Here is a 19,753-nt window from a genome sequence, read left to right on the forward strand (position 1 = left end):
GAAAAAGAAAGAAAGAAAAAAGAAAAGAAAAGGAAAGAAGGAAAGAAGGAAGGAAGGAAGAAAGAGAGAACAGCAAAACAGGGCTTTAGCTGGGGTCTTGGAAGGAGCAGCAGCCTTGCCTGGCTCAGGCCTGGAATCAGGGCGACCAGCAGAGGCAGGCGCAGGCCTGGCTGGCCAGGGAGGCCCTCAGCTCCCGGGGGTCAGGCCGAGGAGGCGGGTGGACGGCACTTGGGCGGCCGCCTCCTCCTCCGTGCTTGACCTCAGTCTGGTTTTCTGTCACGTCCCCAATTAGTCCAACTTACAACCTCTCCGTCACAGGGAAGTAAAATCCGTTCCTCCAGGCCTGGGGCCAGTGGATGGCGGGGAGGCCTCAGCCAGCCTGGAGTCTGTGGCCAAGGCCACCTGGCGTGGGTGGGGCACCGGGCCTGGTTCTCTGAGGGGGTGTGGGGCTGCCCTCTGGGGTTCTCCGGAGGCTCAGTGTCGGGGAGAAATCCGCTCGTGCTCCCTCAGGCCAACAAGCAAATGAGGTCTCGGCATGGTGGCCCTTGGTGGTCCCAATGGCGGGAACCACAGGCTTTCTAAAGAGAACCAGCCCAGCCGCTAAGAAGGGGTCAGGGCTGTTGGCCTTCTAAGTGAGAGGCTGCTCCACTAGCTGGGAACGAGGCAGTTCTAAAAGCTGAAAATGGAACCTAGATCCCAATGGGTGAGAACGGTCATAGTTCAAAGGATTTAGAGCCCGGGAGGCTCAGCTATGGGGAAATGGAAGGTTCTAAGAGCCAAGATGAGAATAAGGCTGCCCCATGGTGGGAGGGGAGAACATACTGTCTGCTGAGAACAGGAGCCAACCCTATGTCTGCTGCTCCCAGGGAGGGACGGACTGTTTGGCCAGCTCAGACAGTTATTAAAAAGGAAACAGCTCTTCTGTCTGATGTCCAGACCACCTTCGTCAGAAAAGAGAAGTTAGCTAGGGCTCAACAACCCAACCTCCAAGAACACACAATCCCAACAGCTGAGAGAGGGACCGCTCACTGACCAAGACTGGGACAGCCAATGGGGATGGCCGAGATGAGGATGAGCCAATGGGGACATCCCGGCTGCTCAGGGTTGCCCTGTGGAACAGATGGTGTCACGGTGCAAGCAAGACTGGGACAAGCCAATGGAGTCGCCTGATAGTCAAAATGAAATGGCTTAACCCCTGGGTCTAGAGCCATCTGCTGGCTGCAAGAGGGAAAGCCCGGTGGCAGATGAGCGGCAGAAAACAGGCTGAGAGCGGGCCAGCTCCCCAGGGATGGATGGTCCAATGGCTAACAACAGCAGCCTGATGCCCATGGAGGCTGAGATGGAGCGGCCAATCAAAGAGGATGGGATGACCCAAGGACTGAAAATGAAGCTGCCCTGGGGGCAGAAAATGGAATGACCTGGTCACTGGCAAAGAAAGAAACCGATGGGGCAGCAGCCGGAGACTGAGATGCACAGTGCATGGCTGAGTTAGTCGTGCCCGATGGCAAGGATGATGGGAGTCTCGTGAAGGGATGAGATGAGCCAGGGGCCGAGGACGGCACCTCTGGGGGCAGCAGCGGGCATGCCAGGGGTCCTGCTGTCCACACTGGCGGGGGCAGGCCTGAGCTCACGGCTCTGGCGGCCGTGGGGCCATCACTCACTTGGACAAGTTGAGCTTCCCGGCGGCCAGGTGGCTCTGCACCATCCGCCAGCGGCCTCTCCCCGCCTTGCCACCGCTGCCCGGCTCGCTGGGGGCAGCGCCGCCGCTTCTCAAGGCGTCCTCTCCGGGTGGCGGCACCGGCGCCAGCTTCTCCCCCAGCCGGCCTTCCCGCTCCACTGCCAGCCCCGCAGCGGCGGCCACTTTGGCGCCAGCCAGGAGGGTGCCACTGGAGGCACCACGAGGCAGCCGGTCCAGAGGGGCACCGGGGGTGGCGGTAGGGGGACAGAGGGCAGGCCACACGTGGGGGTGGGGATGGGGTGGTAAGAGGGGGAAAAACAACGACAGATAAAAGGAAGAAAGAGACAGTGAGAGAGGAGGAGGAGAGAGACAGACGGACAAGAGACGACAGAGAGAGAGAGAGAGAGAGAGAGAGAGAGAGAGAGACATCAGCACTGCAGATGGGTCACCAGCGGAGCCTGCAGAGAGGAGAGAGGGGACCGGGCGGGCTGGGGTCGGAGAACAACGCACCACGACAGTGGAGGGGGGCCCCTCCCCACCGCCTGGGGCTGGGGCGGCGGGGGTGGGGGGAGGACAGCCACCTCCAAGTCTATCCCACAGGACAACGAAGGGTTAACGACGGAGGAAGAGCGGGCTGTCCAGGCCAGGAGGCCCCAAGGCAGGGAGAGAGAGAAAGCTGTGTTAGTCAGAGTCCATCAGCACCACCACCATCACCGCCACCACCGCCACGACCACCGACCACCGCCAGAGCAGCCAGGGCAGCAGCACACAGCAGGGAGGAGGAAGCGAGCCACACCGAGAGGGAGGGACCGAAAACGGGCAACCCCATCCTGACTGCACAGAGGGGGCCGGGGGCCACGGGGACCAGCTGGGGGGCCGGGTGTGGCCGCGGAAGGGGTGCTCCTGGTGGCTAGCCCTGGGGGAGGGGACAGGGGAGGGGCAGGCAGGCGAGGGGGGTCAGGAGGGGTTGCTCGTCTCCATGGTCAGCCTGCCCATGGGGTGCGCGGGTGGGGAGGGGGGCAGGAGCAGGAGAAGTGAGGGGCCGGGTGGGATGGGGGGAAGGAGGGCGTGCGCGGATACTCGGATACTCGGTACATATGATCAAACCAGGTAAAGTCACTCACTTGAGGGACAGTCGTGGGTCGCCATAAGGGGCGTAGGGTGAAATGTTTAGAATAAACTCCTTGGGAGGGTAGGAGCTCCATTTCTGCTGCACTGTGCTCTCATTGTTATTCCAAAAGTCTCTGTCTAGATCACTGGAGGGGCAGAGAGAGAGGGGAGAAAACAGGGAGATACAAGAAGAAACAAGAACTGCAAGTCCTGTGTGGCGGGCAGAGGGGCCGGGCCCGGGGCACGGAGGGTGGGGCGGGCCGGGGTCGGCTCCTGTGAGGGGAAGAGAGGCGGGTGGCACACGCACGGGCGCACGCGCACACGCTCCAGGGCGGGAGAAGCCGCGTGCAAGGAGGCGAGCTGCAGGCGGGCAGACTGGAGCCTCGCACCGGGAAGCTGGTGGGAGAGAGAAAGATGGTGAGAGAAGAGGGGAGGGGGAGCGGAGGGGGAGGGGGGGCCGGGGACACGGCCTGGGCTGGGATGGCGATGGCGTGGGGACTGGGCGGAGGACAGGGTGCTGGCTTCTGGCTGGAGATTGCTGAAAGGTAGATCAGACCCTGCTGCCCACGTGCTGGGCCTCAGTCTCCCTGCCTGTGGAACCCGAAGGCTGGCTGTAACCGCTGAGCCATCCGCTCTCCCATGCCGGGGTTGAGGCCCCAGTTCTGGAAGACCTGAAGTTCTGCCCCCTTCCAGCTACCTAACGGAGCCACTCTTGGGACAGGCCCAGCTCCCTGCCAGGCTCTCTTCCTCCCACTGGCCTGAGGTCCCCCTGGCCTCCTCTGTTCTCTCCCGGCCTCGGGAAAGCCTGGGATGCAGCCTTCACAGAAGATTGGCCAGATCTCAGCTGAACAGAAGGCATTCTCTGCTCATTGCAAAAGTGGTGGCTGGGTCACCCCAGCAAAGGGAAGCGTCTCCAGGCCTCTGACCTGGTGGTTGTCTGCAGGTCACGGGGGGGCCCTTCACGTGGAGGCCTGTGCCTGTGCAGAGGAAGCCTGCCTTTCTCTGGGGGGACCGATGGGCAGACTCAGCCTCCAGCCCTTGGCATGTACGTGGCCTGCCCCTGTCCTTTTCCAAACTGGAGCTGCTGGGTCTGGAAGGGAACGTGTACCCCAGTCTCCCCACCCCCTCCTGTTCTGTGACATGTCCTACCAAAGAAGCAGATATGCTAGAAGCACAGAGAAGGCAGGGACCTCCAATGGAGGAGGGCAACAGAAGCCTCAGCAGAAGGCATGGCCTGGAAACCCCAGGAGGACCAGGGGCTTCACCAGCTCGTCAGGCTCCTGGGACCCCGAAGAGCAGAACTGGGAGCACAGGGAAAGGAGGGCAACTCCCAGGCCAAAGGAACATTCCGGAAAGGAGCCACGCCTGAGCCCTCAGGAGTGCGTCTATGGGAAGGGGCCTGGGGAGGAGAGTCAGGGGTGGGCCTGGCGTGTGCTGAGGCCATGCCACTGCTCAAGGGCAAGGTGAGAGCCCTGCTCGGGGGAGGCCACTGTCGGGAGGCACACCCCCTGAGGATGGAGGAAACGTGTTCTTGGGGGACCTGCTTCTCCCCCTCACCACCCCCAGAGTTTGACCTCAACCTTGGTTCTCAGCCTTAGACTCGGGAACAAAGGAGAGAAAGAGGGAGAGAAGCTGAGCTGTCCCCACAGGCCAGGAGGAGACAGTGGCCCTGGGCTGAGGGTGGGCAGGGCCCCCTTGGGTCTCCCTGGTGTGGTCAGTCTCTGCCAGTCCAGAGAGCACCTTGGAAACATCTCACAGGAGACTCTGTGCACAGGGTCCAAGGCTAAAGCCCTGAGCCAGCTCACAGGGGCAGTGGGTGCCGGAGGTGGGAGAGGCAGAACAGTCCACTGGGATGGAACCCTACTGGGGGGGGGGTCTCCCTGGGGAGGCCCCCTCCACAGAAGAGCCTATTCCCTATTCCCACCAGAGACATCCTTTGGCCCCCTCCCCTAGTGTAACAGAGAGACGGAGCAGTTGGAAGGCCTCTCTCCCCCTGCCCGCTCCAGATCTCCAAAATCGAGGGCCATCCAACCCTAGGTCCTGGAGAGAAAGATCCAACCAGGGTCATCACTGCCAGGCTGGTCTCCCACCCTGTGCTCCAAGGAGCTCCAGGGTCCCTTGGGTTGTGCGCTGTGGCACCAGAAAAGAGGATCTTTAATTAAAGAAATGTATGGAATGCTGATTCCTGTACTGCAGGACTTCTCAGAGCCTTTAATGTGCCAATGAATATAAGTGTTTCCCAAACTTAGTTGGTCATGGAACCCTTAATTCATGGGATCACTATTAATCTTTTATGGGGCACAAGCGCTCTGAGGAACACAGTTTTTGAGAAGCAGTATTAAAGAATGCAGCTTCGCAGAATCCTTGATAACACGATCCTTTTGGAGGAGGTCCTAAGCCCAGGGGGAGATTGTGCAGCAGGTAAACCCTGCTTCCTGCCACTCGACTGGCTTTGGGCCCAGGGAAGAGGCAAAGGCCTAGGAACCTGGGGGCATATAGACAAGAAAGGTGGCGTCCTTCCCTTGGGGCAGAGGGTCTGAAAGCTCGGCAGGGTAGGAGGGGGCAGGGACTGCAGGGCCACAGAGAGGCAGGGGACGACCTACTGTTGCCCTCACTTTGTCTTAGAGAGCCTGCAGAGCCTGCTCCCCACCCCACTGCCCCCTCTCTGCTTCTCTTGTGGGCCCTTTTTAAGTCTATCTAGTACACACACAGCCTTATCCAGGAAGCTGATGGTCAGCTGGCAGAGACAGGCTCTCTGGCCCAGACCGTGGCTGCAAACTCGGTTAGAGGCCTGGCCTGGAGGTGGCAGGTGCCGGGCTGGCCCCATGCTCCCGCCATGTGGTCCCTCCCCTCTTCAGAAAGCCTGGGGCCTGGGCTCTGCCACAGCCCCTGAGACCTGCCAGCTCTCGGCTTTGAAGACTGGAGAGCCTGCAACCAAACCGAGCTTCAAAGGCTCCCCGCAGCCTCCTCCCAAGCCCAGCCTCAGCCTGGCCCACCCCTTCACTTACCCGCCCCCCAAGAGACACACACCCACAGCTTCTGCGAAGCCCCCAAACAGGGTCAGAGCAAGAGATGCAAAAAGAGGAGGGGGGCCGAAGAGGGGCAGGGAGGGAGCCCTCAGGAGAAGGGGAGAGGAAGGAGGGAAGTAGGAAGAGGGGAAGATGGACCAGGGGAAGGGCAGGAGGGAAGGCATGGGCAGGTGCGGCTGGGGCCTTGAGTTGAAGGAGGCAGGGTGGGGCAGGGAGGCTGGGGGAGGCCCCGCTTCCAGGCGGAGCCCTTGGCTGGCAGGCTAAGATGGAGGGGCGTCCAGCAGCCTCCCCGTGAAGGCCTAGGCCAAGAAGCAGAGAGGAAAGGGCCAAGCCATTGGCCAAAGGGTACAGAGCCCTCTAGGGAGAGCCCCACCCCTACTGCCCTGTTCCCAGAGCCCCCAACCAGGTGAGAACCTTCTCCCAGCGTCTTCCAGTGACCCTCAGCAGGGGTCTGCAGGTGGTCTGCAGTGCAAGGCAGACCTGCCGACCTGAAGACGGATCTCAGAGCCAAATGGGGAAACCGGGGCGAGCCAGAGGCAGCAAGATGTGCAGTGGGGACCGGGCGTGACAGGCGAGGGGAGTCTCCCCATCGCTCTGCTTTCCCTGAGCAGACCAACACTGGGTCCTGCTGGGGTCCCCAGGGTTTTTGCCCGTCCTTCCTCCAGGTTACCCTCAGAACATTGGTGGGGTCTGAGGAAAGAGTCTGAGCCGCCACCACCCACCCCCAGAGAGGGGCTCCCCAGCCCCAGGGCTGGGGGAGGAGCTCGGAGGTGCAGGGGAGTTAGGCAGGGCTTGGGGACAGCGTGTGTGTAATGTGAGGGTTGGAAGGAGGAAGCGGCACCCGGGGTTGAGGGAAGAGGCAGACGGTGCTGGGAGCGAGAGCAGCCAGAACACAGGGCTGGGGGCCCTGGAACACTGTGAGGGTCTGGGAGGCACAGGCAGGAAAGGTGGAGCCCTGGGCCACCCTGAGGTGCTGGGAGTGGGTGTATGGGACTGGGCTGGGGAGAGAGCAAGGCAGCAGGTTGTGAGGGGGAAATGTGTGTGTGGCCAGATCTGCGGGGGTGGTCCTCCCACTTGGGTTGCCTGCGTGCCCCACCCCAAACTCGAAGCTTGGCACCTACTTGATGGCCTTCTTCTCGCTGCGCCCACGCCCTGAGTCTGGCGTGCCCACCGTCTCCAAGGAGTTCTTGTAGCGTTTGCCCTGTGGAGACAGCACCAGGGTCACTCCTGGGAGACAGGGCTGGACTCTCCCTGCCTCCCCAGAACGGGGCCCTGGGAGGAGGGGAGTACACTGGAGCCCAGCCTTGGCAACAAGGTCTGGGGCCAATGTGTGAGGGTGTCACCACCTTGGGGTGCCAGCCCTACCAATCCCTGATCCCTGGTGGGCAACTCCTGGGCCCCATCGGGCTCTAGGACTTGGCCTGCCCCCTTGACCTGCACCCCATCCTTGACCCCTAGGGATGAGGTCCCTCCCATCTGCCTGTCTCCTGGGGCTCTGGCTCGCCTCCCAGAAGCATATCTCCCTCTGCCGTGGACAGACGGCTCTCAGGTGCCTGGCCACGTCCCACTGGCCACGTCACTGCCCCCAGATGGTGGGGTGGCATCCTGCAGGGCAAGGTTGGCAGTGGCCAGTGACGTGAGTGGCAGGGGTGGGGAGAGGGCCTGTGCCCAGTCCTGCCGGGGCCATGTCCGTCACTGCCTGGGGGCTCCCTGGGGTCCCTCCTGCCCTGGGCCCGTGAGGCAGGGCAGGGCCTGAGCACCCTCCTTCACAGGAAGGCAGCCTTGGGAAGCGAGGCTGCCCACTGACGCTGGGGCCGGGGGCAGCCTGGCTCTTCCTCAACCCGCGCGAGTGGAGGGTGCGGCAGGGCAGGATGACGGACGGGGTGGGCGTGCCGGGTGCCCTGGCTAGAGGAAGGGCTGCGGCGGTGACAGGGCCTGCTGCCAGGAAGGTGAGCACCGTTCACCTTTTCGGTTTGGGTTTCTAAATTTAGCTCACACAGAGCCCGGCACCATTAGCATTCCTGGCTACAACCAAACATCCTCACGCACACCCAGGGGCCACGGGCCTGGGCGGGGGAAGGGGGCTGTGCAGGGGCCGGAACTGTCTCCCACTGGGCGCTGGCCTGCCCCTGCCCAGCCGAGTGGGGTCAGGGACACACACACATGCACACGCACATGCACACGCACGCGCACACGCAGGCACACATTCCTCCAACATCCCGTCATGTGAGCCAAGACCACAGCCACAACAGTCAATTATTGCATCCTCCCTAAAGCAAAATAAAAGCCGCACAGCCGCGTTCCCCGACGCTCCTGCCAGCTGCAGCCCCTTCCGGGGACTGGAGCCGCCTGTTTAGGGAGAACAACAGCGGAGCTCCCAGGAAGGGGGTGGAGGTGGGGGGAGGGCCCTCATGCCACCTCCAGTACCCCTATGTCTCGGGGTGCCAGGGTCCTGTCCCAGCAGTGCCCCACATTCTCCATGTCACCCTGCTCACGTCCCTTGCCCTCTTCAGCCTCCCTTTCCCCTCCTGTCCGAAATGGTGTGATGTCACTGGATCAGCCCTGGGTCCCTCACCCTTCAAGCTTCTCATCACAGATATTATTACTCTGCTTACCTACTTCAGCTCCCACCCCTGGGAACGTAGGCCCCAGTGGCAGGGACTGTATGGGCTCTGGTACTTGGTGTGGAACCTGGTACCCGGCAGTTCCCCAAATCCATTAACTGGAAGCCCCACCCACCCAGGGGTCCAAGCCTCAGGCCGTTACCTCTGAGCCAGAACGTTAAGAGTTAAAAAACAGAGCCGCTGGATCCCCTGGGTCCACAAAAGCTGCCCTCTCTCAGCTCAACTCCGGTCCCTCCCATCATTACCCAGAAGTTCAAATCCCCAATAATTCCTAGTTCCAGCTGGGAAGATCAGGAGCCTGGAGCCCCTCCCTGGTGGCCAAGGGCCCTTCTTGGGCAGGACCCTCAGGCAGGAGCCCCGCACCCCGTTCTCCAGCAGATGCGGCAGCGTGGGGCAGGGAGCACCCAGCTGAGAGCCCCCCTGTCCCACCCCTCACCCCTTCTCCTCTTTCTTCCTCGTCTTCAGGGAACTTGCTCTGGTCAGCACCCTCTTCGAAGGCTGGACCGTTGCCCCTTCCCCAAGGCCCGGCACCTGGTTCACCCAGGGCGTTCTGGGAGCTTCTGCCTGTCCCTCTTCCTTCCACAGCTCAGAGAGGCTTCCCCCCCAGCTGCAAGGACCCCTTTGCAGAGGAGCTGGGGCACACGGGGGACAGAAACCAGGGCAGGACTTGCCTTGGGGGTCAGGGGAAGTTAATGGGGCAACGATAGGAACCCCAGGTGGGGTCCAGGAGACATAAAACAGCTCCAAAGGAGGCCAATCCCCCAAGCCTGCTTATCAGGGAGGGGGTTGGCCAGGCTGATCCGGAAAAAGCCAGTTGGAGATTAAGGAAGTTATTAATGTTTGGAAATGGGATCTGGGCTGTCAGGTATCACGTCACTGCTGCTGAGGGGACAGGCAGGCAAGGAGAGCCCAGCAACTGTGCAGGGGGAGCATTTCAAAGCCCCTTCCACGGAGCATGGAGACAGCCTGGACAAAAAGCTCCCTGGCTTCTGAGACCAGGGGTTGGAAGGGGGTGGCAGGATTGGGGTGTCCTAGGCAAAGTAACGTTCTATCAACAGCTCAGAGGAGCAAGTCAAGAGGGACATACTGTGGTCTGGACCCCTGAGGAAGTTCTGGCTGGAGGCTGGGAGGAGGGGCTGGGCCAGGGAAGGTTCTGCAGCTCTCAGCTTCCCAAGGCACTTACTGCACTGCCAGCCCCCCACCTGCTACAAAAGCTGTCATCTCTGAACTCCTGTCTCCAGGTGAGTGGGGGTAGGGCTCTCAACAAACACAGAGAAACACACACACACACACACTGCAGCACTTAACGTGGGGATCTGATGAGATGATCCACATCCCACCATACAGGGCCAAACAGACACACACACACACACACACACACACACACACACACACTGTACCAATGCCCTCGAAGTCGACACCCTTAGCCCAAAAGACCCCCACTCAAGGTCACCAGCAGCGCCTGTTCATACAACCCTCCCCTGCCTTCAAATACAGACAGACAGACAGCCGAACGGGCCCTGCAACGAGACGCACAGGGCTGCAGTGCACGCTCAGCCACTCCCAAGCCTCTGAGGACATTCGCACACACAAGCACGTGGCCAAGCCCCTCCTCCACCTCCCCTGAAATTCTGAGACAGACAGAGAGACAGGAAATCCAGGAACAATGCAGGGCAGACAGTCTGGCACCTGCATGCAAGCAGTGGGCCCGAGTCACACACACACTCGCACACACTCACACGTGGGGCAGGGCTGGCCTTCTCCCTGGCTCGTCTCCAGGGAAAGGAGCTGCCTGAAACTGAGCATCCCGGGATGAAGGATCACACTCCCATTTCCCGGGTTTGCCTTTCCTGAAGGAAGCACGTCGTGTTATGGGCCTCTTGGGCCCTCCCCAGGAGCATCCGCCCCCTTCTCTTCTTTAGGACTAAGGCACTGAGCCCCCGCCTACACAGCACCCATGGCCACAGCCCTTCCCCCCACCGCGCCCCCCGCCCCTCTGTGGCCAGGCAGGGAGAGAATGGGGCTCCCAGATGCAGCACCCTGCCCTCACTCCCACCGTTCTCAATCTGGGGCATGGAAGGTGCCTGCCAGGGACCCTTCTTCACCTAAGCCCGCAAAGGCCCCACACCTGGGACACCTCTGGGCCCACCTTCGGGGGTCCCCCCTGCAGTCCCCAAAGTCCCCATCGCACTTCTAAGCTGGGGCAGCAGGACGGGGGTTGAGTAGGGCTCTCGAGGCTCAGCCCCACTCCGGGAGCTGCCGGGGCGCAGGGAGGGCGGCTCAGCCCAGCTCCTCCGGTGATGAATGCCCCTCCTGATGGTCTCCTTACTTACTGATGGCCTAATCCTGCTCGTTAATTTCCCAGCCCTCGTTAAAAATGAAAAGAAGTCATTTGTGCTTGTACAAACCCTCAGAACCAGGATGGATGTGCGGGCGCGGGTGTGGGGGGGGCGGGTCAGGCGGAGCCTCCTCATTGGACAGGAGGCCCAGCTCGGCCACGCCCAGCCCTGTGCTGGGGGCCGCGGGCGGAGGGCACGGGGCGCTCGGAGCTGTGTGGGAGGGGGCCTCGATTCTCAGTCTGCGCGTGCGTGCGTGTGGTGTGAGTTTCCACGGAAGTGTGCCTATGTGGGCAAGTGGGTCATCTGCGCGCGCCCTTGAGAGTGTTCACGAGCCTGTAATTGAGGGGGGGTGGGGGCAGGGCCAGGCCCCGTCCCCGGGGCCCTTGGGAGCCTCACCAGTTTGCGCTGACACCAGTGGCAGAGGCCGCAGAGGACGACAGTGACGCTAAGGCTGACGGTGATGATGGCAGAGACCAGCAGGACATCGCGGGTGGGCGCCCCTGGAGAGGACACACACAGGTCAGACCCTCACTGGCCAGGGCCAGCTACCTTTCCTCAGCCCAGAGCCCCCAGGAACAACCACCCTACCCACACTGGGAGCTCTGCGCCCCAAGTTCTACTCCCAGCTCTGCCTTGCTGGCTGACTTTGGGAAGTCTCTTCCTCTCTCTCCATCTCACTTTCCTCATCTGTAAAATGGGAGTCTCCAGGCAGGTCTCTCCCAGTTCCTCACTGCACGAGCCCTGCGTGGGGTCCGCACCATCCCCCAAACTTCACACCCTCGAAGGGAGAGGCCAAGTGTGCCCTTGGCCTAGCCAGGCCTCACCCACCGGGCTTTCAAATGCCTCTAAAAGAGCCACCGCTTCTGCGTGGCATGCTTCCATCCCCCACCCCCCCCACACATACCCGGAGCTACAACCCCAATCGAATTTGCCCAAAGCGTTAGTTCCCATAGTCCCTCTGAGGACATCTGCCCCACAGGCACTGACAGACCCTCTTAAGTGTTGCCCAAGGCTCAACAGCTACATTTATAGTCAAAGAGGGAATCTCTGGAACGCTCTGACCTGTTCTCATCCCCTTTAGCTCAGCTTTTTTTGGGCTGCAAGTCCACCCAACTGGCCTCTGCACACCCTGTCCTCCCATGCCCTAGCCCCTGAGCTCGCCTCCAGTCCTCCCACCCCATCGGCTCAGCCCCACCTTTGTTGGCTGGCAATGTCCTAAATGTTCCCAGGGGCTGCCCCACAGCTTCCATTCTAACAGCTCGGGGGTCCTATGCTTTTGGAGTGGAAACCTTGATGGACTTGCCCTGGGAGCAAAACCCCGGGTTTCTTTGCCAATCCCACCACTTGCTAGCTGTGTGGCTTTAGTCTCCTAACAGCTCAGTTTTCTCCCCCCGTAAATGTAGATTGAACTTCCTCCCTCCCTCCTCACAGGTGGCTGTAAACAGGAGCCCAAAGCAAATGTAAGGAAGGCAAAACTTGACCGGAAATTGTCATGTGGGGGAGAGTCGACAGAGACCGGCACAGATCACATGTGCTTTGTAAATATGTGTACGGTGGGGATGCGTCTTAAAGTCAAGGAGACTCTGTTTATTTACAGAGGAACCTGCTTAGGCTTTTCAGTTTCAGCGATGGTGGTAATTAAGAGTTGACAAGATCTGTCTGGTCCTGGTTCCTTCGGTTTTAGCTTCAGGGCGTCTGGGTGTCTCATGCTTTTGCTGCGGGGCCTCATGAAGGAGGGCCAGGCAGTCATCCCCTGTTCTCAGGGCCCTCGGGCCACCTCCCACCACCACTCCAGTGCCCTGGGCAGCCAGTCTGCTGCCCGCTCTCCCCAGAATCCTGATTGGGCCCCACCCCTCCCTCCGCAACCTCCAGAGCCTCTGAGCTGTGGGAAAAAGCCACCCTTGCTGGGCGCCTCCCTGTCCACCTGCCAGGCCAACTAAGCTTCCTCCCATGCCAGGTCCACAGCCTTGGTCCCCAGAAAGCCACTGCACCAGTTCACTGTCAACCTCAGGGCCCACAGCACCAGGGAGCTCTGATCCAGACAGTCCACAGACACCGAGGAACTGGTCCTGCCTTTCCCTTCCTCGGGTGGAGGAGCACAGCTCGGCAAGGCTGGAGGGGCCACATTTGTCACAGTTCTCAGGCCAAATGGGAGGCCTCTATCTTTAACCTCCAGGCTTCTGGGCGTGGGGGGGCGTGCATAATACCACAGGGCACACCACCAGGGCCCCCAGGCCCAGGCCTGTGGTAAAGAGGTGTGCGAACGTACCTTCCGAGAATGGGGCCGGCGCTTTTTCTAGCTCTCTTCATGGAAGCTGCCCCTGCCCCACGGGGAGGGTCTGGGAGGCAGGGTGCTATGTGGGCTGGGGGAGCAGACCTTCCCTTGTTGAACTCACTTTTAAATAAAGTAAATCCCATTCTTGGGCTGCGCTTTCTTCAACCACTCCCCATTAAGAACCTACCATGAGGCACAGGGGACAGGTGAGAATTCAGCTTATTATTTCTTAGCACCAGGACTGGTAGAGCACCCAGGCTGCGGCTCAAGAAAACACCCAAAATACCTGAGAAAAGACCCAAGTGTGACTGCAGCCTCTGCTTCTCAATAGCTGTGTGGCCTTGAATAAGTGTCTTAACCTCTCAGTGTCTCCACTTTCTCCTTTATAAAGTGAAGATAGGGGATTTCCCTGGCGGTCCAGTGGTTAAGAAGCTTCCACTGCAGAGGGCACGGGTTTGATCCCTGAGTGGGGAACTAAGATCCTGCATGCCGCGCGGCACGGCCAAAAATGAAAAAATAAAAAAATAGAGACTTCCCTGGTGGCGCAGTGGTTAAAAGTCCGCCTGCCAGTGCAGGGGGCCCAGGTTCGATCCCTGTCCCGGGAAGATCCCACAGGCCACGGAGCACCTAAGCCTGTGCGCCACAACTACTGAGCCTGCGCTCTAGAGCCCGAGAGCCACAACTACTGAAGCCCACACGCCTAGAGCCCGTGCTCCGCAACAAGAGAAGCCACCACAGTGAGAAGCCCGCGCACCGCAACAAAGAGTATGCCCCCACCCCCGACCCCCGGCTCGCCGCAGCTAGAGGAAGCCCACACGCAGCAACGGAGACTCAACACAGCCAAAAATAAATAAATAAAATAGAAATTTATTTAAAAAAAACCCTACATTTGGGCTTCCCTGGTGGCGCAGTGGTTGAGGGTCCGCCTGCCGATGCGGGGGACGCGGGTTCGTGCCCCGGTCTGGGAGGATCCCACATGCTGCGGAGCGGCTGGGCCCGTGAGCCATGGCCGCTGAGCCTGCGCATCCGGAGCCTGTGCTCCGCAACGGGAGAGGCCACAACAGTGAGAGGCCTGCGTACTGCAAAAAAAAAAAAAAAAAAAAAAAAAACCCTACATTAAAAAAAAAATAAAGTGAAGATAATAATGGCACCCACCCCATGGTAGTACTCAGTAGATACGGATTATTATTAAGGTTCTTGGGTTAGTTCCCTCTCAGGTGTACAGAGAGCTCTGGAAACACAGATGAAGAAGTGGTTGCTGGACTAGGGAGCTATCTGGGAAGGCTTTCCTGAGGAGGCGGTATTTGGTGTGGTCTGGGTCGGGGATGTGAGGCAAGGGTAGGACAGTCTGGGCAAGGGAACGGCGAGAGCAAAGGCATGAGAGGGGAAGAAGGGTCAGGCGTGTGGCTTGAGGAGCTGGACTAGGTTATGGGGAGTGAAGTGGCAAAGACCAGGCTGGGAATGAGAGTAGGGCCTGATGGCGAGGGGCTTTCTTTGTCTTCCAGGCCGAGGGGCTTCCTGTGGGTGCAGGCCGTAGGAGCCATGGAGGGTTTTTGAGCAGGGGAGGGGCAGGATCAGAGGGGGAGTTAGTGAGCTCAGGAGCTGGGAGCTGTGGCAGGAGGTCAGAGTCCAGGTGATTCCTCTGCCCTCGTGCCCTTTCTGCATGCACCCTCCCCCACACATCTCTGGCCATGGTGCAATTCTCCAAGGAATTCCCTCCCTGGAGCCTCTTCCTCTCTTTGCCAGACAAGATCCTTATCAAAAACTGCTCTTCAACCCCTGCTCTAGGCTGGACAGCCCCTGAGGACAGAGGCTGTCAATCCCAAAAGCCAGGGGTCCCTCTGAATGGTCCCCAGAGACCCAGGGAATGCCCATCTTAAGCAATTAGTATTCTGTGGGCATGGAGAATGAGCACTGGGCTTGGAGTCTAGGAGAATGAGGCTGAGGCCTTATTCTGGCCACTAACCAGCTGTGTGGCCACGAGCAAGGCACTCGACCTCTTGGAATCAAGTGCCTTCATGTGTGGAGAGCTGATCCTTCCTCACTCTGATGAGCAGGTGTTCTAGGTGTTCCACATGCAGCAACAAATTCATCTTCACAACAATAACTGAGGTGAGCATTAAGATTGTCCCCATCTGTAAGATGGGGAAACTGAGGTACGGAGGGCTCAAGTACTTTGCCCAAGGTCATTCAGCTAGTAGGCGGTGCAGCCAGGGCTCAAACCCAGGCAGTCTGACTCACAGTCTACATTCTTTGTCTTGACATCACACCCACTGCAGAGGTGAGTGGTCAGTGGTTTTCCAGGTATGTTCTTTGGAACACCTAGGGTTCCCAGGAATTTCTCAGGGGCCACAGAGATGGATGCTGAGTAAATGGGGCTGTGTCCCCTCAAGCCCTGTTCAACCAAAGCAGCATGGTTTCCCTGTTTCACATCTTGGGCTTCCACAGAAAGTTCCATTTGAGGAAAGGGATGTGTTACTAAGGAAAGTTGAACCCTCCTGGATCAGTGACCCTAGGAACCCTACGGAGTATTATTGAGTGAAATGGCGAAGACCAGGCTGGGAAGATGCAGCATGAATGCATGCTGTCATCTTCCAGCCACTGCCCCCTCCCCCAAAGATTCCCTGCCCCCCACCCCAAGCAACCCTTGGACAGCCCTTGAATCCAGGGTAAAACAACTGCTTGCCAGTGCAAATTGCATCGATGCTGTGAACAAAAGTGACACGATGTCCTCGGCCTGCACGCGATATTGCCGTCAAGGGAGGCAAGCCTGTTCTTGCCTGCCAGCCAGGGTGAAACCATTCCCAGAACACGGAGTCACTGTGTCTCGGGCTGCAAGGGACCTTGGAAGTCAGGCCTCGTCAATGAGCCAACGCCCTGGGCAGCCCTGTCAGGGGCAGGAAGCTGCTTCTGCAGGATGCAGACCCTCCACAAATGGGCATTGGTAGCTAGGGCTGCTGTGTCTTGAGCTGAGACACAATCTGTCTCCCTGTCTGTCTCCCTGGAACTTCCCCCCCAAGGTCCTAAGCTTGTCCTCTGGAGCTGCTGGGAACAAGCCGGCTCCCGCTGCCACCTGACAGGCCTCCAAATCCTTGCTGACAGCTCTCATGTCCCCTTCCAGCCTTCTCCAGGCAAAGCTGTCCCCGGCCCTTCTAACCCTTCCTCGGATGACATACATGGTTTCAAGTCCCCTTAGCGTCAGCAGTATTAACATTTGGGGAAAGAAAATATTGCAGCCCTAGTCAGCCTTTGACAGAGCTGAGTTCCACGACCTATCCTTGGGCAGAGGAGACATCTGGGTCCCAGGGATGAGACACGGACAAGGGCAGACAGATGATATGGGGAGACCTGGGAGGCTGGGTGAGCCAGGAACAAGGAGAGCTAGGCCTCTGGGGTCCAGTCCCAGGGGTGCCTGGACGTGAGATGTAAACTCAGGCATGTCCCTGCCCCGCTGCCCAGGCCTTTGGTGGCCATGTCAACCGATTAGAGCCCAGGATTAATGACAATCCAGTAGAGTCCTGTGGGCTTTGCCAGGTGCTGTGGGCATAGCCCATGGTTCTGACCAGGCCACCCCACTGGGAGCTCTCAGGGTAAATAAAACCTGTGTGCTTGAGGAGGTGGCCCCCTTTTGAAGGTGGACAAGATGCCCACACACAGCCTTCCCTTCTAGAGCATCAACTCCATGAGGGCAGGGCTCAATCTCGTGTTCACCGCTGTCTTCCCAGCACCAAGGACAGAGCCAGGCATATAGTAGGTGCTCAATAAATGCTTGTGGAATGAATGAGTGAGGAGGAATCCCAAGCCTCTAGGAATGATAGTAATAGAGGCTACCATTTATTAAGTGCCTACTGTGTACCAGACTATGAAGGTAGGGGCTGTATCTGCTTTGTTCATTCTGATAACCTCTGTGACAGGCAAACCCACAGGAGGTGCTCAGTAAATATTTGTTGAATGCCCAGTGCTTGCATATGTTTTCTCACTTGTCACCCAAACAAGATGGGATAGAAGAGATGGGACGGGCTGCAGTGACAAGAGTTTGAGAGCCTCTCTCTTTTAAACACACACACACACACACACACACACACACACACACACACCAGGATCCCTTCTGGTCCTCCCCCATGCCCATCTTTGACTGACAAGTCCTGATTTTTCTAGACCCAGATGAAAAGCACCTCCTCCAGGAAGCCTTCCATAATCTCCCCAGTGGGAATTAATTTCACAGAGCTCCCATCACACTGTGCCTGCACCCTTCTTTTAAGGTGCAGTGACTAAGTGCCAGGGCTCTGGAGCCAGACTGTCAGGCAATTCGGATTCTTATTCTTCCAAGCTGTGTGACCTCATCTCTGTGTGCCTTGGTTTCCCCATCTGGAAACAGGGATAGTACAGGCCCCATAGCACTACTGTGAGATTTAAAGGAATTAGCACAAAGAATGCACTTAGCACAGTGCCTGACACGGAATAAGTAGGCAGTAAATGCTAGCTATTATCGTAGCATTAGATAATAGCATTAGAGACATCTGAGGCATGGAGTTGGCCCTCAATGTGTTGAATGAAATACTGAATACACATTTAGTTTTCCCCACAGTATAGCGGAAGCCAGGGGTCACGTCTTATTCCATCTTGTGCACCCCTGATCCCTACCCCAGGACCTGGCCCAGGGCTTAACCAAGAGCAAGCATCAGTGAACACCTATGGCAAGGAATGGGGAGGGCTGAGGCATGGGGCTGGGGGGTGAAGGTGAGCAACAGTTGGAAGCCAGGCTGGGCTTCAGGTGTGAACTGCAGACCTGACCCCGTCCCTTGCGAGGGCTCTGCCCCCACTCCCAACTCCTTCTCATCTCCTCAGCAAGCCATGATTTATAGATGAACAGAATCAAACAGGGCCGCTGGCTGCTAAGATGCCCTGAGGAGCTGCCGGAGAGGGAATGGACTTCTGAGGGCAAGCTCACCAGCTGCCCAGGGTGGAACAGGAGGGGAGGGGGGAGTAGGTGCACACCTACAGGCCAGAGACATGGACACCCATGGCTCACATACACATACATGAGCCACGGAGACTCACCCTTGGCACAGACGCCTATGCCCGCCTTCCGCGTATAAACACACGTGCGCGCGTGCACACACACACACACGCCATGCTGACTCACCCCTTGAATGGACACCCATGCTCACACTCACACACAAACATGCACACACACCCACGGTCACGGTCACGGTCACGGTCACGGTCACGAACAGATGCCTAGACCACTCTGCTGTCCACGAGGTCTAAATGTTCATGCACTTCCTCTGGCCTGGAATTCTCTCCCCATGCACATCTGTCCTCTGGCGCAGAGCAGTGGGACAGGCAGCAGACTTGCAAATGACTTGGGTTCAAGACCCAACTCTGCCCCTGGCCAGTGACCCAGGGTGAGTCCCATTCTGGGCCTCAGTGTTTTACCTTCAAATGATGATAAGAACCCCTGACCTGCCCTGCTGGGGTGTTGTCAGGATCAAATAATAGCTAACACTCATTGAGCACGTGCCTTTTGTGGCAGACACCGTGCCGGGAAGTCTACAGGCACCATCTCATGTGATCTCCGCAACCTTTACCATTATTATCCCCATTTCACAGAGGAAAAAACAGGTGTGGAGAATTAAGGCAACTTGAACTTGTCCTTGACCCTGCTGTGGCTGTCCCCCTCTGAGCTGAAGCACGTGACGCACTCTGTAACATGCTACACTGCATGACCCAGCCGCACCCCACTTCCCTCCTTCCTTCAAGAAGGCCAGCCTCTTTCACACTTGAGACTTCACATAAGCTCTTCCCTCTGCCTGGAATGCCCTCCCTTCTATTCTCTTCTTTCTATTCTCAAGATCCCTAGACAAAGATGGTCTTCATTGCCTCCCACATTCCTTTCTGTTGCCCCTGTAACTATGACAATTCATCACTGTGGATGAATAATTAACATTTTGTATGTCTTTCCCCCACTGGGAACACTTGGAGGGCTAAGACCCCCCAGATCACTCACCTCTGTAGCCCAAGGTCTGGTACATAGGAGAGGCTGGATAAATATGTGCTAAACAAATGCATGAAATTATTCAAGGTCCACGTGAGCCTTCCTCCTCCAGGAAGCCCTCCCTGATGACAAGCGTTCACAGCAGTCTCCAAACTTGAATGAACTGCCTTCTGTCCAGCCTCCTTTTCTTGGGAGTAGGCCTGTCCTCCAAGCAGGGCCAAGAGGTTCTCCTCATTGCTCGATGTCTCCGACAGCCCATAGTCCAGGACACGATATAGAGGAGCCATCGGACATGCTGGAAATCTGGGCACATAGGCTCTTTTCCCCAGAATTCACTTGCTCTGACACTCTCAGATGGTGACACACACACTCCCCACATCTAGCCCGTCCAAAGTTGTCCCATCACCCCCACACCCTCCTAACGTCCTGGAGTCCTCCTCAGATCCCAGGCCCTTGCTTTCCTCACCAAGTGCCTTTAGTCATAGTAACTAATGTATGCTCAGCACTGAATCACGTTCAGTCCTTAGCACCCTCTGAAGGTAAATCCTCTTATCCTCATTTTACAAAGAAGGAAACTGAGGCTCGGAAGGGGTCAACACTTTCCCACACAGCAGAAGAGAGACAAAGCTAGGATTGAGCCTGGAGTCTGGAAGACCTCAACTCTGTGCCCCATAGAAGCTAAGCCTTAAAATAAGTTGCT

General features: G+C 58.4%; 1 protein-coding gene across 3 annotated transcripts in view; it reads right to left on the reverse strand.

The window, feature by feature from the left end:
• The window catches only part of SYT7 (synaptotagmin 7), a gene marked incomplete at its 5' end in the record, with an annotated part of 59,893 nt that overhangs the window by 23,893 nt on the left and 16,247 nt on the right, over nucleotides 1–19,753 (reverse strand). The window contains 4 exons of one of the 3 annotated variants that reach the window (XM_081240438.1): nucleotides 1,662–1,886; nucleotides 2,803–2,934; nucleotides 6,939–7,018; nucleotides 11,177–11,280. In XM_081240438.1, the coding sequence (XP_081096564.1) occupies nucleotides 1,662–1,886; nucleotides 2,803–2,934; nucleotides 6,939–7,018; nucleotides 11,177–11,280 (541 nt within the window). The remainder of the gene's footprint in view (nucleotides 1–1,661; nucleotides 1,887–2,802; nucleotides 2,935–6,938; nucleotides 7,019–11,176; nucleotides 11,281–19,753) is intronic. The other 2 variants (XM_081240436.1, XM_081240437.1) reach the window with 2 other exon arrangements.

Source organism: Mesoplodon bidens (genome assembly GCF_964165515.1).
Source record: "Mesoplodon bidens genome assembly, chromosome: 7".
NCBI lineage: Eukaryota > Metazoa > Chordata > Mammalia > Artiodactyla > Ziphiidae > Mesoplodon > Mesoplodon bidens.